This window comes from Typopeltis vanoorti, chromosome 13 (genome assembly GCF_054136105.1).
Source record: "Typopeltis vanoorti isolate ZY-2024b chromosome 13, IOZ_Tvanoo_1.0, whole genome shotgun sequence".
In the NCBI taxonomy this organism is placed as follows: Eukaryota; Metazoa; Arthropoda; class Arachnida; order Uropygi; family Thelyphonidae; genus Typopeltis; species Typopeltis vanoorti.
In genome coordinates, this window is record NC_143561.1 from 116,947,501 (window position 1) to 116,963,271 (window position 15,771).

Here is a 15,771-nt window from a genome sequence, read left to right on the forward strand (position 1 = left end):
CACGAGTGCCGGAGATCAGCATTCCGAAACCCCACCAACAACACCTTGATGAGACCTAGGTGAAGCAAGACACTGGAAAGAAATCTAAGGCCTGAGAAGGAAGAAAAGTTAGAGAACTCTGGAGCAGAACCTTGAATGAGTGTGCGACCCAGATGACAGAGCCTATGTGAGTTTGTTCCATTTTGTTCTATGTTTCTTTTATGTAATCTAGGAGAAATAATTTAGATGGACTGATAAGATATAAGGTACTAGGAATAAGCAGTGTCTATAAGAAAGCTTTTTTATTTGTTAGTAATTGGAATACAATTGTGAGATAACTTGGCATAACAAGTTGATTTCTTTATGAATAGATTAGAATTGTTTTTTTATAAGCAGAGAAGTTAATGAATATTTATGCTGTATAGTTTGTTTAGAATTGCAAAGGGAAGTTTTTAACGCTAAATTTTAATGGATAGGTAGAGAGAGTAACCTCCCTATCATTTGATCGATGTATTTTTGTATTAGTGTAAATAAATGTGTTTCGATTACATGTCAACAGAGTGCCATCTGATCTTTTGAATTACAATGCACTGTTCCTAAATAAACTCAGACCTGAGAGCGGGAAACAAATAAGGTATTAGAAGCGTAATTTAAGTGCATGTGGACCATTACTGTTTATGCTAGAGAGAGAGAGAGAGAGAGAGAGATCTGCCGGCCATATTACTGAGTCTTATGTCTAGAAAGGAATACTGGTGGCGCAGTCTGAACAAATAAATTTTCTAGTACCCTTAGGCATAAGACTAGTAGTGAGAAGGTGGAATCGATTTTTGTACAAAAGAGTAAGTCAACAAGGAGACAAAAGATAGAGTAAGAAGTCAGCAAGAGATAGAGAATAATAATTAAGATATTACAACGGCACAACAGTGGACAACATAATAAAGTAGTAAATAAAAGAAAGAGGCAAATATATAGATTAAAATATACAATATGAAAGAATAGAGTAACGTTTGCATATGCATCATAAAACTTAAGCTCCTACTCTTTACTCAGTAAAGTGTAAAATGATGAAATATACCAGCATTCCAGAATCGCAGACAGCAACATATTGCCATAGTGTTACCGTGCATCTGTGCAGCAGTAATGTTTCATTTGTATATTGTGCTATCTCTATAGATATAAATGTAAAAAGTGAATTACATAAAACTTTTTTTTGTCATATTTTCTTATATTATTTAAACACTGATTATATGATTTGTAAGCATTATTTATTATTTTTAAACTATACATTGGCGTCCAGGATGAACTACATTTTTACCTGTATATAAAAAAATTTTCATGACTACAGCCAAATGTGGACATAAATTTATCGCAAGCATACTAACAAATTATATTACACAAAAAATTTGTTATACATTTCGAACAAATTAAATTGCAATATGTTTTTGGCAAAAGTTACAAATTTCCCAAGAACAGTTAAGGAATTAATATACAGTGCTTACAGAAAACTATGCAGAGGCACATTTCAGTATGGAATATCTCCACCTGCAAACTGCAATGCAACTCTCTTACAATGTCATACAAAGCTTAACACCAAGTGATTCAGGAGTTCTTGAGGCAAACTGGCCTGCTCCTCCTTCAGAGTAAGGCCTTGTTTGTTTTCTGAAAGGAAATTTTGAGCAGTAATGCATCTTCTTATTGCATCCCAACCATGTTCTATGTGGATAGGATCTGGGGAGAATGTTGGCTACTCAATTCAATTAATATTCTCTGTATCTCCACTGCTCGTGTATGATGTGGTGTAGCACTATCATCCATAAAAATGAATTCTTTGCTTATAGCATCACAGAACAACCGAACATGATGTTGAAGAGCTTCACTGCAATATCAGTCATAGTCACTTTTACCAGCACTTGTAGCTCGGTGCATCTATTAAGCAAAATGCCTCCCCACACCATAACCCCAGTGTCCCTGTTTTTATCTCTTTGAAGAACATTCTCACAATTGTAAGCAGCACTACTTTCATGCCAAAGCAAGTGCCCTAGAGTCAGAGGAAAGACAAAAACGATTCTCATTTGTAAAGAGTATATGCCAGCCTGGTTGGCTGAGTGGTTACCATATCCGCTCTCCAGCCAAAAGGCTGCGAGTTCGAATCCCACCGTGGGAATGGATGTTTCTGATTGTCTGTGAAATTACTAGTGGTGGAGGACGGTAGATGGCGTTGGTGTAGTTGCGGTTCGTTGTAGTTGGTACATTGAGTGGTGGAGACAGACAGCTGTAGAGTAGGTGCCCTCCCTCGATGAGTCTATGGACTCCATGGAGGGTGTTATGTAATAATAATAATATTAGCCCATTGGTGTCTTGTCCAAATTTTATGACTGAAATCACTGAAAACGTGCTCTACGATGAGCTGTAGATAAAAGGATGCAGACTAAAGGTCTTCAACATATAGGCCAACTTGTTGCAGACATCTTGCCACAGTTTGCTGACATATATACAGATACCTGAGTTTGAATAGAGTCAAATTGCAATTAAACCTGTCATGGTGCATTGATTATGTTTTGCTGTTATAACCAAAAATCTGTCTTCATGCTCATGGTTGAGTGAGGATGACCTCTTAATGTCTGGAACACATCTCATTGGATTGAAATGCTGCCTAGAGTCTGAACACAATGCTTGTGAGATTCCAAACTTTTTGGCAAAAAAAAAAACAACTCAACAGGCATGCAATCAGGAACACATATCCCTTCTTGAAGTAAAAAAAAGCCATCAAAAGCCTGCAAGGTGGAAAGGTAGCTGGAGTAGATGATATTCGACCAGAAATGCTCAAGTATGGAGGTATAAAAGTCTTACAGTGGCTGCCCAGCACAATTCAGAAGGTCTGAACAGAGAGATGAATTCCAGACAATTGGAGTAGAGCTCTAATAGTGACCATATATAAAAAGGGAAATAAAACTGAATGTGAGAATTACAGAGGTATTTTTCCTACTGAATGTTCCTGGTAGGATTTATGCAAGTATACTTGATAAACGGTTGAGAAGGATTGTTGAAAAGAAGCTTGGTGAAGAACAAGCTGGATTCAGTCCAAATAGAGGCTGTCAAGATCAGATTTTCACTTTATGACAAATAGTTTAGAAATCGTGGGAATATAACAAAGATCTGTATTTAAGTTTTGTAGACTTGCAAAAAGCATATGACAAGGTGCACTAAGAGAAAAGCTATTTCAAAATGCTACAGTTATGGTATCAGTGGGGCATTATATCAAACAAAACTTAGTCTTTATTTGATTTGTAAGGCAGCAGTAGAGAATTGAAGGAAGGACAGGAAGATGATTTGATGTTAAATTTGGTGTCAGACAAGGATGTACATTATGAAGGAAAGTGGTATTCAACCTATATCAAAATTGGAGATTTTAATGTCAGCTCTTTGCTTTATGCAGATGATGTTATACTTCTAAATAAATTCACTAGAAGTCTGCAAGATTCCCTGAGTAAACTGAATAACTTTTGTAATAGATATGGTATGAAAATCAGCAATAACAAGACAAAGATAATGAAAATAGGCAGAAACATTGAAAATATCAACTGCATCATGAATGGAAAACCTATAGAAAAAATAAACATTTCAGCTACTTAGGCACAATTTTTAGTGAAGAAGATGAATTAAATATGGAAATAGGCAACAGAATCAACAAAGCTGGTATGGTAGGAAGTCAGCTGAATAAATTTATATGGAATAAGAGAGAAATTAATCAAAATACTAAATCAGCTGTATACAAGATAGTGTTCAAACTAATTTTAACTAATGGATCTGAGCGATGGGTTAGAAATAAAACACTTGATCAAAGACTAGAGCCCGCAGATATGAGAGTCCTGAGAAAGATTAGAGGCATGCCACAGATAGCAATATCATATTAAAAACAAGGATATTGGGAAAGAACTTGACATTGTTAGCAAAGCTGATCTCAGGTGGTATGGTCACTTAAACAGAATTGGGGACGAGAGATTTGCAAAACAAGTGTTCTCTGTCAGGGCAGCAGGAAAAAGATCCAGAGGAAGACCAAGTTATAGGTGGATTGATACAGTATAAAATGCTTCAGAAGACAGAAATATAAGATCTGATAATGTTGAATTCTTGCCAGATAACAGACTGATTTGGAAGAAAATTGTTGATAGGAAGTTAGTAATGATGTAAGTTTTTCATGTTATTACTATCATAATATTCTGGACACCCCTTGAGGGCACATGCCAGGAATTTGATTATGATGATATTAAAATCAAATTTTATCCAGTGTAAAGGAAAAAAAAAATTTTTTTATACATTCTATATACCTTTTTCCATCACTGATTTTTCTTCAGTAACTTTAAAATCCATACTATCATATTCAGTAATGTCAGGAACACTCGATACATTATCTTCACTTGAACAACTATCTATAAGCACTTCACTGTCATACAACTGTTTTCTGCTATCAAGTTTATCATGGCTTTTATTATCAGAATCCATTTCTCTCAAATGTAGGTTAGAATGAATGTTTGAGCTTTCATTACCTTCTTTGTGCTCAAGTGTATCTAATTCTGGCTGAGGAGAAGAAATGCAGATGGAATTCTTTTTGGTGGCAAATGGATTTAGAGGTCTGCTGAAAAACAAATATATAATGAAAGATTAATAGCAACAGAGAAAGAGTTTTATTAATAACAATTACAAAAGTCTGATATATAGTAAACTCAATAAAAAATACTGTGAGAACTGCTCTTTAAAGCATTATGCCAAGTTATTATAACAATAGCAGACTTATAATGAACAGTGAGAAATAATTTTTATCAACTGCCAAGTTACCTGCTTGGCTGTTCAAATATGCTAGGATTTATTACATGGTATTTTTTTCTCCACACAATAAATATAAAATACTACAGAGATCAGCACCACATCAGGGAACTCTAACTTTTAATGGCATGGGATAGAGGGGTGCTTAAGGGTCAAAGCTATATAACTGAGAGGAGACCTCCACATAGCCTTTAAAGGAATGCAGAGAACTGACCAGGGCTTCTGACCTAATGTCCAATCCTCACCTTTGCGTGGTGCACCCAGTTGAGTACCTACCTGGATTTGGGATATAGCCAACCAAATTGTATTCTAATTGGCTTCAACCATAATACAAAATGATGGTACAACATGACAAAATTTCATGCCAGCTGGGGCATCGCCGGGTTAAACGAGAGCCCCGTTGTTTTCGCCAGGGAACCAGGACGAACAGTGAAAAGTCCGCTACTGGAACAAATCTGAAAACACACCCCAACACAACATCACCAGAGTTAAAGATCGGTACTATCAACATAAGAAGCCTGAATGGCAAAGAAATGGAGCTAGCTGAGGAATTAGATAAGTACCAGATCAACATAATAGGGGTGACTGAAACAAAAAAGACAAAAACTGGTAAGATCTTTCTGAGCAATAGATACAAAATGTTATATTCAGGCAATGACAATCAAGGAAAAGAAGGTGTAGCCATAGTATTCAACACTAAATATGATGCTAATCTTCTTGAATGGCAGGCAGTCTCAAGTAGAGTGATGTGGGCAAATATGAGAATGGGGAACTGGACAGTGAGACTTATTTGTCCCTATGGTCCCACAGAAGAGTCTAATAAGGTGGAAGGTGGAGAAATTTTTTCATGCTTTAGAGAAAGCAACTGACACAATGAAAAAGAAAAAGTTGGTCCATGTTGGGGATCTAAATAGCAGAGTAGGAAATGATTGTCAGACGTACAAAAATATTTTGGGAAAATTTGGAGAAAAGAGCAAAGCTAATAATAATGGCAAATACCTGTTGGATTTCTGCTCAAGACATGGACTAAAAATGTGCACAAATTCACATGGAGAGAAGAGGCAAGGAATAAGAAAAGTCTCATCGACTATGTTATTGTTGATAGTGATGTTTTCTCCCTAGTACAGGACACCAGAGTGTACAGAGGATTTGAAGTCGTCTGCAAGGATAGAAAAATCAGAACTCCATGGTGGACACAGGAAGTTAAAGAGGCAGTGAAGGAAAAGAAGAAAGCATATCAAAAGTTCCTGGAAATTTGTCAGCCTGTGCTCTTAGAGAATACATAGACAAATGTAAGAAAGCTAAACACTGTGTAAAACTAGCTACACAAAAGTCATAGGAGGACTTTGGCAAGAAAATAGAAAAGAAATATCAAGAAGGTGGCAAAATATTCTGGAGGTTGTTGAAGAAGCTTAAGAATGGAGGAAAGAGTGCTGTAAAAGGAGTTAGAGATGATAAAGGTGACATGAAAATGGGAGAAAAATATATCCTTGAGGTATGAAGTAATTACTTTGAAAAATTGCTAAATGAAATAAGCAGTGATAGCACAGTGGTAAAAAATACTCAACAGGCATACAGTAAGGAATACATGTCCATACTTAAGTAGAAAAAGCCATCAAAGGCTTGAAATGTGGAAAGGCAGCAGCAGTAGATGATATTCGGCCAGAAATGCTGAAGTATGGTGGTATAAAGTCTCATAGTAGCTGCATTGCATAGTTCAGAAAGCCTGGACAGGGAGATGAATTCCCGATGATTATTGTAGAGCTCTCATAGTACCCGTATATAAAAAGGGAAATGAAACTGAATGTGAGAATTGCAGAGGCATTTCATTACTGAGTGTTCCAGGTAAGATATATGCAAGTATACTTGAGAAACGGTTGAGAAGCATTGTGGAAGAGAAGCTTGGTAAAGAACAAGTTGGATTCAGGCCAAATAGAGGCTGTCAAGATCAGATCTTCACTTTACGGCAAATAGTTGAGAAAGCATGGAAATATAACAAAGATCTATACTTAAGTTTTGTCGATCTGAAAAAGGCATATGACAAGGTGCCAAGAGAGAAGCTATTCAATACACTACAGTCATATGGTGTCAATGGGGCATTATATCAAGCAATACTTAGTCTATATTTGAGTTGCAATCAGCAGTTAGAATTGAAGGAAGTACAAGAAGATGGTTTAATGTTAAATCTGGTGTGAGACAAGGGTGTACGTTATCCTCTCTGTTATTCATTATCTATATTGATCACATTATGAAGGAAAGTGGTATTAAACATGATATCAAAATCGGAGATGTTAATGTCAGCTCTTTACTTTATGCGGACGATGTTATACTTCTAAATAAATCCGCTACAAGTCTGAAAGATTCTCTGACTAAATTGAATAGCTGTTGTAATAGATATGGTATGAAGGTCAGCAATGAAAAGACAAAAACAATGAAAATAGGTAGAATCGATGAAAATATCAACTGCGTTTTGAACGGAGAACCTGTGGAACAAGTAAAACATTTCAGTTAGTTAGGCACGAATTTTAGTGAAGATGGTAAATTAAATATGGAAATAGACAACAGCATCAACAAAGCTGGTATGGTAGGAAGTCAATTGAATAAATTCATATGGAATAAAAGAGAAATTAGTCAGAACACTAAATTAGCTGTATACAAGACAGTGTTCAAACCAGTCTTAACTTATCGATCTGAGAGCTGGGTCAGAAGTAAAACACTTGACCAAAGACTAGATACCGCAGATATGAGAGTCCAGAGAAAGATTAACGGCATGAACAGATAGAATCAATGGCAATATCATATAAAAAATGAGGATATTAGGAAAGAACTTGACATTGTCAGCATCCAGGAATGCATTAGCAGAACTAATCTCAGGTGGTATGGTCACTTAAATAGAATGGGAGAGGAAAGATTAGCAAAACAAGTGTTCTCTGCCAGGTTGGCAGGAAAACGACCCAGAGGAAGACCAAGATAGAGGTGGATTTATACTGTACAGAGTGCCTTAGACAACAGAAATATAAGATCTGATAATGTTGGAGTCTTTGCAAGTTTCAGACTGATTTGGAGGAAAATTGTAGATAGGAAGTTAGTAATGATGTAAATTTTTTATGTAGTACTATCATATCCTGTACACCCCTTGAGGGTACATGGCAGGAATTTGATTATGATGATGACCTTATCTCTAGATAACACTGTGAGAAATACACATAGTAAGAATAGAATAACTAAATTAAAGCAAAATTCCAAGATTTCAATATATGTGTCATCAGCATGCAAATAGATAAAGTTGTATCTGGATGCTGGCTCATGTATTCTCAAGACTGAAACAATATACAGCACTGTACAAATGATCACGAATTATTAACATGCTATGTCTGAGTATCATTTTTATACTGGAAAAAAAAATCTGAAGGGTTACTATTCTTTCTCAATGGATGTATTCATTTGTGAAACCAATGGCTCTTTTCCTACCTCCATATACTGAAAACCTATATTCATGCCAGTAGGTCACATCTCTACACATCAGCCCACTGAAAAACAGGAGTACTATCAAAGGTTTATTAATTAGAGCCCATGAGAAACTGTGTCAACACAAATTTCCAAAATCAGGGGCGCTGAATGATGAAATTGTGATGTCAGTATTAAACACATTTAACAACATGGAACTGAATTAATATTAATTCAGACACTCAACTAGTTTCATGAAATAACTGTGCTTCATATCATCAGCAGATATGGTGAATAAAATAAAAAAATTATGCTAAAAACGAGTTACAATCACAATGTAAATATTTGAAGAAAGAAAAAAAAACTCAATGGAATGTGCACTTGTGCAACATTCCATTGTTAGTCTCCCTTATGCAACTATGCAAACACTTGATGGTTTGATGCATTATATGCAGTTCTCACTTCCATGTGTGCTAAACGTTTTATCATTTCCACTAACTCTTTGAATGCTCCTGTGTTTAAACTGTAGTGAACTTACTGCAGCATTTAAATCTTGTGAAATGAAGCAATGTAATTTGCAAATATTTAACTTTCTACTTTCAGTTAAAACTGATTAACTTTCCTGCACTGTGAAATGGAACTGTGTTCGGAATTCTGTGATTTAGGAAAAATTCAACTGATTTATGTTGTTACACAAGATGCAGTTCCTGTGTTAATTTTTGAATTCAAAGAATAAAATTTCTATAGAAAACAAGAGATTAAAATCTTAGAATTATGTCCAGAAAGGATAAAGACTGTTAAGATTATATAATTGTAAGCAGCAGAATAGTGAAGGAGTATTTTCATACAGTTTCATGTTGCGATATGAAATATGTACTGGTGCTTGCATAGTTATTTCATGTTGTATATATGTTTGTATTTTTTTTATAAATTAACTGAATATACAGTAGAAAACAAATTAATCTGAACACTCACATTTTAAAAAAAAATTTCATTTTCACAAGAAAATAAATACAAGAATTAAACTCCGACTTGACCTAATTATTTATGTGTTTCTCTGCTCCTAATAAGTTAATTAGTTTGTTTAGGATGGACTCTACCAGTGTAGAGTCCAAAATCTCCTACATCTCAAAAGCATACTTTTATAATGGATTGTATTAAGTTATCCTTTGTATCACAATTGAATTTTCCAAGTCTCTTTTTCAGTATGGCCCACAAATTTCCTATTGGGTTAATTTCAGGAGAGTTACCTGGCCACTGAAGAAACTGGATGGTGTGATTTTTGAGGAACTGTTTCACTTTTTTTGAAGTGTGGCATGGAGCGAGATCTTGTTTGAAGATGAGTTCTTTGTCTTTCTGGTTATGCAGGGCAACTTTTTTTTTTGCAGCTTTAAGTGGCTAGCTTTTTTTTTTTGCCAGCCTGGCTGGCTGAGTGGTAGCAAATCTGCACTCCCAGCTAAAGGGCTGTGGGTTTGAATCCCATCGTGGGTATGGATGATTGTGATTGTCTGTGGAAATGGTGGTGGTCAGCAGTTGATGATGTTGGTGTAGTCGCGGTCCATTGGTGGATTGAGTGGTGGAGACAAGAGTTGTAGAGCAAGCGCCCTCCCTCGATGAGTCTTTGGACTCCATGGAGGCATCAAACAATAATAATAATTCTTTTCTCCAATATTTTTATGTATTGATCACTTTTCATCATACAGTCAACAAACACAAGTGATCCTAGACCATTATTTGTAAAACAACCCCAGAACATATTTTTTGGCTGGGTGTTTAGGAGCTTGTTGAAGGAAGGCAAGAGAAGTCTTCTCAGCCACTAATTTGCAAACATAGGGTACTCACTCTCCTTAGACAAAGAAATTTCTCTTTCTGAGAACATGACCTCTTCCACTTTTAAAGTCCAATCTCTGTACATTTTGCCCACTGGAGCTTCTTTTTCTGAATAGCCTTCTTCAACGGTTGTTTCTTTTTTTTTTTTTTTTGGTCTGTGGGCAGCCTTCCCTGCTTCCAACAAACCTTGATGGATGGTCATGTCAGAAACATTATTATCATTATTATTATTGTGACACCTCCAGGGAGTCAAAGACTCATCGAGGGAGGGCACCTACTCTACAATTGTCTTCTCCACTACTCAATCCAAAATAGTGAACCAAAATCAAAACCAAATCAACAGAAAAAATTGATAGTATTGATAAGTATTTTCACAGACATTAATCTTAATCCCACTAGCTGCCAAGTGTCTATTTAAGTCTACAGCAGACAATATCGGATTCATTTTGCTTTTCCTAACTAGTAAACAAAGACTCATCGAGGGAGGGCACCTACTCTACAATTGTCTGTCTCCACTACTCAATCCACCAACTACAAAGAACTGCAACTACACCAATGCCATCTACCGACCACCAACACCACTAGTATTTTCACAGACATTAATCCCACTAGCTGCCAAGTGTCTATTTAAGTCTACAGCAGACAATATTGGATTCATTTTCCTTTTCCTAACTAGTAAACAATCTTGAACAAGTGTAGTTTTTCTTTTTTGCCCATATTTTTCTTTTCTGTCAGGAGAAAAAGTATCTATCTTCCTAAACCTCTTTAAAATTGCATTAACAGTACCCAAAAAACAACAACACTTTCATTAGCAATTTGTCTTTGAGTCGTGGATGTATGCTGAGAAAGAGTACATATTTTTGAATGCTTTTTTAGAGATGTATCCATTTCATAACTACAGAAAATGAATAAAACATTACAAAAGTCAACTTGTTTACACTATTAAAAATGCACAACACTATTAATAAACATTGTAGAGACAGTTAAAACACACAGCTCTCAACCAAAATAGTGAACCAAAATCAAAACCAAATCAACAGAAAAAATTGATGAAAATTAGCTTGTTCAGATTAATTTGTTCGCTACTGTATATATGTGTGTGTGTGATATTTTGAGATATGAATCTGTGTGTGTTGATCTGGAGTTTTTTATTATCAGGTAAATTTTAAGTGATAAATAAATGAACAATAACTTAAGTGTAGCAGTTGAAAAGTTTTGGATCATATCATTACAGAATGAAGAATCTTCAAAATATGTTAACTTGAGTTATGTGCTATGCCAAACTTTAATGGTGATTCTAATGAAAATACTGAAGCATTTTTAGAAGCTGCAGCAGTTAGGAAAATTGGTAAATGATATGAGGAACGCGTGTGCTAATTAAAAGTCTAAATTTTAAGGCAAAGCTAAACATTTTGTCCAGAAGGTTAACATCAACTTCCAACTACACAACCTTTAAAAGCATTCTGAAAGATTTTTTCAAAAAGACCAGAACTTGGTCCAAATATCTGGTTAATAAATTCCCCAGTTTATCCTGGAGTTTTTCATCCCGCAAAGCAGGCAAACCAGCCTTGAGAACACAACACTACGGACATAGGATACACTGGGGTGTATCCTATGTCCTAAGGCTGACCACCTTATCCTGTGAACGGTTTGAGGCCGGATGATTAATAAATCCTCGACACTGCAAGGTAAAAGAGGGATAAGGAAGATGAGATGATGAGATAAATTAAAGTAAACTGATGGTAAATCTATCATTAATAAGGAGGAATAGTGGGAAAATGCAAGAATACACAGAGCAACTGTACTATGCATATAGAGAAGAAAAACCTAACACAAAAACCTTGATGGTTCTGATATTCTTGTTAGTGAAGTATATAATACAATAAAGGGATAAGGTAGAAATCAATTTGGATTAAAAGAAAAAAATGGAACAAGAGATAGTATTTTCACTCTAAGAACAATTAGAAAGACATCTAGAATAAAATAGAGACACTTATATATGCTTTGTAGACTACACCAAAGCTTTTGATTCAATCAATCATATGAAACTGATCAGGTGCCTCAATAAAATCAAAATAGATTGAAAAGATATGACTATTAACAAATCTATACTGGGAATAAACAGCAGCAATAAGAGTTGACAATGAGATGTCTAAAGATTTACAATCCAAAGATTTACTATCTCCAATACTCTTTAATTTATATACTGAAGAAATATACAAAGACGTTAACAACATAAAAATGTCCTAACATCTAGAGATCTAAGCATAAAAATGAAGATAAGGTTGACAAAATGCTACATATAGTCAACTCCATTGTATGTGGCTGAGACATGGACAATATTAAAGGAAGCAGAAGATAAAATTAAAGCTTTTGAGTTGTGGGTTTTTAAGAAGAATTATGAAGGTATCGTGGCCTCAGAAGAAAATGCATGCAGAAATGCCACAAATGACAGGAGAAAAAGAAATCTTCCTAAAACTATCAAAAGAAGAAAAGCTAAACATTTCAGACATTTGCTAAGCCATGACATCCTACAAAAAGCAGTCCTAGAAGGAATGGTAGAGAGAAAGAGGAACGCAAAGAATTACTTGGAGTAGCAATCTTAAGAACTGGAAATATATGACATATGAGGAATGTGCAAGGGAAACACAGGAACAAAGTTACTGGAGAGACATGGAAGTCAATCTCCTGGAAGGAGACAACACATGATGATGATAAATCCTCTCAGATGGAGCAAAAGGCTGAGTTTAAATACTCTTATTGTTACTGAGAACAACGAGAGAATATTTCCCCCCGAAGTCACTGCAGAATACATCAGGAATGTCTTGCTTCATTTTCAGTTGTTGAGTAGCAGATATCCTAAACAGAAATACTGATACAGGAGAACCTCACTGAATTCGATATGCATGATAATCAGTTAGCGCAATTGAGTGAAATGATACCATTTCCCGCTTTAAGCAAGTGATTAATCAGTTAACACGATTTTTTTACGTTATGCAAAATTTTTTGTTGCCAATCTGCAGTGAGCAGAAAGGTTGGAATTCATTAAGAGACATGAAAGTGGCACTAGTAATACAAGGATGGCCGATAATTTCGGAATACAGTGTGTCTACACTTTGGCCAATATTAAATAAGAGCAAAGAATACAAAGAACAAGGAAAAGTTACTACTGCTTCTTTAAGCATGCAGATAATCTGAAATAGAAGCCATTTAATGATCGAGATGGAGCATCTTGTCACTCTGGATTGAGAATTGTAACCAAAAAAGAATATATCTTAGTACAGGGAACATTTAGGCAAAAGCTCACAATATTTTTACCTCATTGAAAGTGACCAAATTTCAAGAGGAATGTGAAAGCTTTACTGCGAATTAAGAATGGTTTGACCATTTTAAAAATCGAGCTGGACTGCATAATGTACAATAACTGGGGAATCTGCTAGTGCTCAAAGATTCCGCGGCCAAGTTTCCTGAAGAATTGCAAAGGATAATTCGGGAGGGTGATTATGATGATCAGAAAATATGAGATGAAATGCAGAAGGCAACTTTAAACTCAAGCCTATGTTAGTTTATCGTGCACAAAATCCAACATTTAACATAATAATGTTATGTTAAATCTGCACAACTGGAAAAGAACTTGGATTTAATGAACTGGATAATGAAGATGTGAGAAACTTGCATGATTATTATTCAGAACAGTTAAGTGAGAATGATCTTCAACTAGAAGAACAGCATGCATATGAAGAAGATAAGGAGTGCGAACAAGAAGAGAATGTTACAACTAAGAAGCTAACTGCAAAGGAACTTGAGGTAGTTTTCAATCACATAGAGTATGCTAAAGAAATTCTGTTCGATGCTGATCCTGATATGGAACGAAGCTTTGAAGTACACCGAAATCTTGATAAGGTGATCGCCAGCTATCGCAAATTGCATGACAAGATGAAAAAGTTGAGCATGATTCAAACATCTTTACTTAATTTTTTTGTAAAAAAGTAGCTCAATCAAATGTTTAGACATTAAATAAAAATTTAAGCTATTGATTTTTATTAACTTTGATGATTTGACTCTCTAATATAGCTTACATTATAATTTTTTTTTCCAAATTTACGCTAACTGATGGATGAATTATAATTATTCCTATTGTTTATTGTATTCATTTAACGCGATTTTTCTTAGCGCACATTAATTGATGGATTAATTAATTGCGTTAAGCAAGGTTTACCTGTATTTCTTTTACAGGCTGATACAGTATTTATGTGAAAATAATTTCTTAATTTATAATAATCACAGTATTACTTTTATTATTGAAAAATTATAAATTATTTGATATAATTATCTTGGAAGAAAAAAATTATTTCAATTTTTTAAAAAAGGTGCATATGTGATACATAATTGTTCAACTTCTTTTGGGAGTTACCCACCTGGAGATATTTCATATAATTTATTTTTAAAACTATTTACAAGACAATTGTTACAAACGTAAATCACTTGGGGAACATACTCACACATTTTAGTGTAAATTAGTAGTAAAAGTACAGCTACTTCAAAAGTGCCTATCTAAACTTGTAGTAAATGTATTTTTCAAATGTGCAGTGATTTCTTCTTTGTACTAAAAGAAAATATCTGATAAAAACAATAATAAAAAGAAGAAAAATATGGAGTGCTTTCTTTTTCATTGAGTGAATTTACAACGTTATTCGTTTTTTGAAAGGAATGTGCAGATTATTATTTTCATGGCACTTTCACCAATTGAACATCTGAAATATTTATAAGAATGACATTAACTTAACTCAGAGTTTCAAAGTAGTCAACTTTCCAAAACTTGCGTTTTAAAATATTCTGGGAAAAAAAAAGCAACATTTAAGCAACAAGAAAAAAAAAGTAATGTTTGAACATTACTTTTTTTTTCTTGCACTATTCCAATTTATGGAAATACTTATGGATTTAGATATCCTGTTGTTGTTTGTAAACAACTAGTTCTGCTTTTCTGAACAAGAAATGATGTTTAATTTCATTACATTCTTATTCTGAAAGTAATTTTTAAAATATCACAAATTTATATCCAGTAGTATTTCAAAATGAAATTGCAGTTGAAAAACAAAACAGATTATTATTATCATTGTTGTTGTTGTTATATGTAGAGTGCTTATTACACTAATAATTCTATTTCTCAACTGTTGTAAAATATACCATGAACTTATCTGAGACATTACTTTAAATTTTATGTTTCTTTTGAAATATTCCAGTCACAACCCCCTTCCCCTCTGCAAAACTGCTCACAATAACTGAATTATAAAGATCTACTTCATTCTAATTTCGTATTTCATACTTTTCAGTATCCTAAATCTATAACTTTCTTTTACCCGTCAAGAAATGAAATGAAATTTTTACATAAAGATTACCTGTTATTGTCTAAATACTTAAAGCAGGGAAGAAAGTTGAAGAAAGAAATAATTTTTCTGCGTTTCTCTTTATAGAGAATCTTATTTTTATTCTTTGAATATGCCAAAACAATATTATTTTTTATCTTGCTATTTTGTAGTATAAAATATCATCAGTGCTACTTTGAAAATTTAAAAGACAAAGTTTCACTATTGGCAGACTGCATTCTCATTTACTAAACACAGTCTTATAACAGGCACATTTCAAATACAAGCAGACAAGTAATTTCTTGGCATCTTTAATTTACATATT

At 34.4% G+C, this 15,771-nt stretch overlaps 1 protein-coding gene across 4 annotated transcripts in view; it reads right to left on the reverse strand.

Moving 5' to 3' along the window:
* The window catches only part of PolA1 (DNA polymerase alpha catalytic subunit), a 561,406-nt gene that overhangs the window by 412,827 nt on the left and 132,808 nt on the right, over positions 1 to 15,771 (reverse strand). For 3 of the 4 annotated variants that reach the window (XM_090402431.1, XM_090402428.1, XM_090402432.1), the window contains exon 7: positions 4,308 to 4,615. In XM_090402431.1, the coding sequence (XP_090258557.1) occupies positions 4,308 to 4,615 (308 nt within the window). The remainder of the gene's footprint in view (positions 1 to 4,307; positions 4,616 to 15,771) is intronic. The other variant, XM_090402430.1, reaches the window with a different exon arrangement.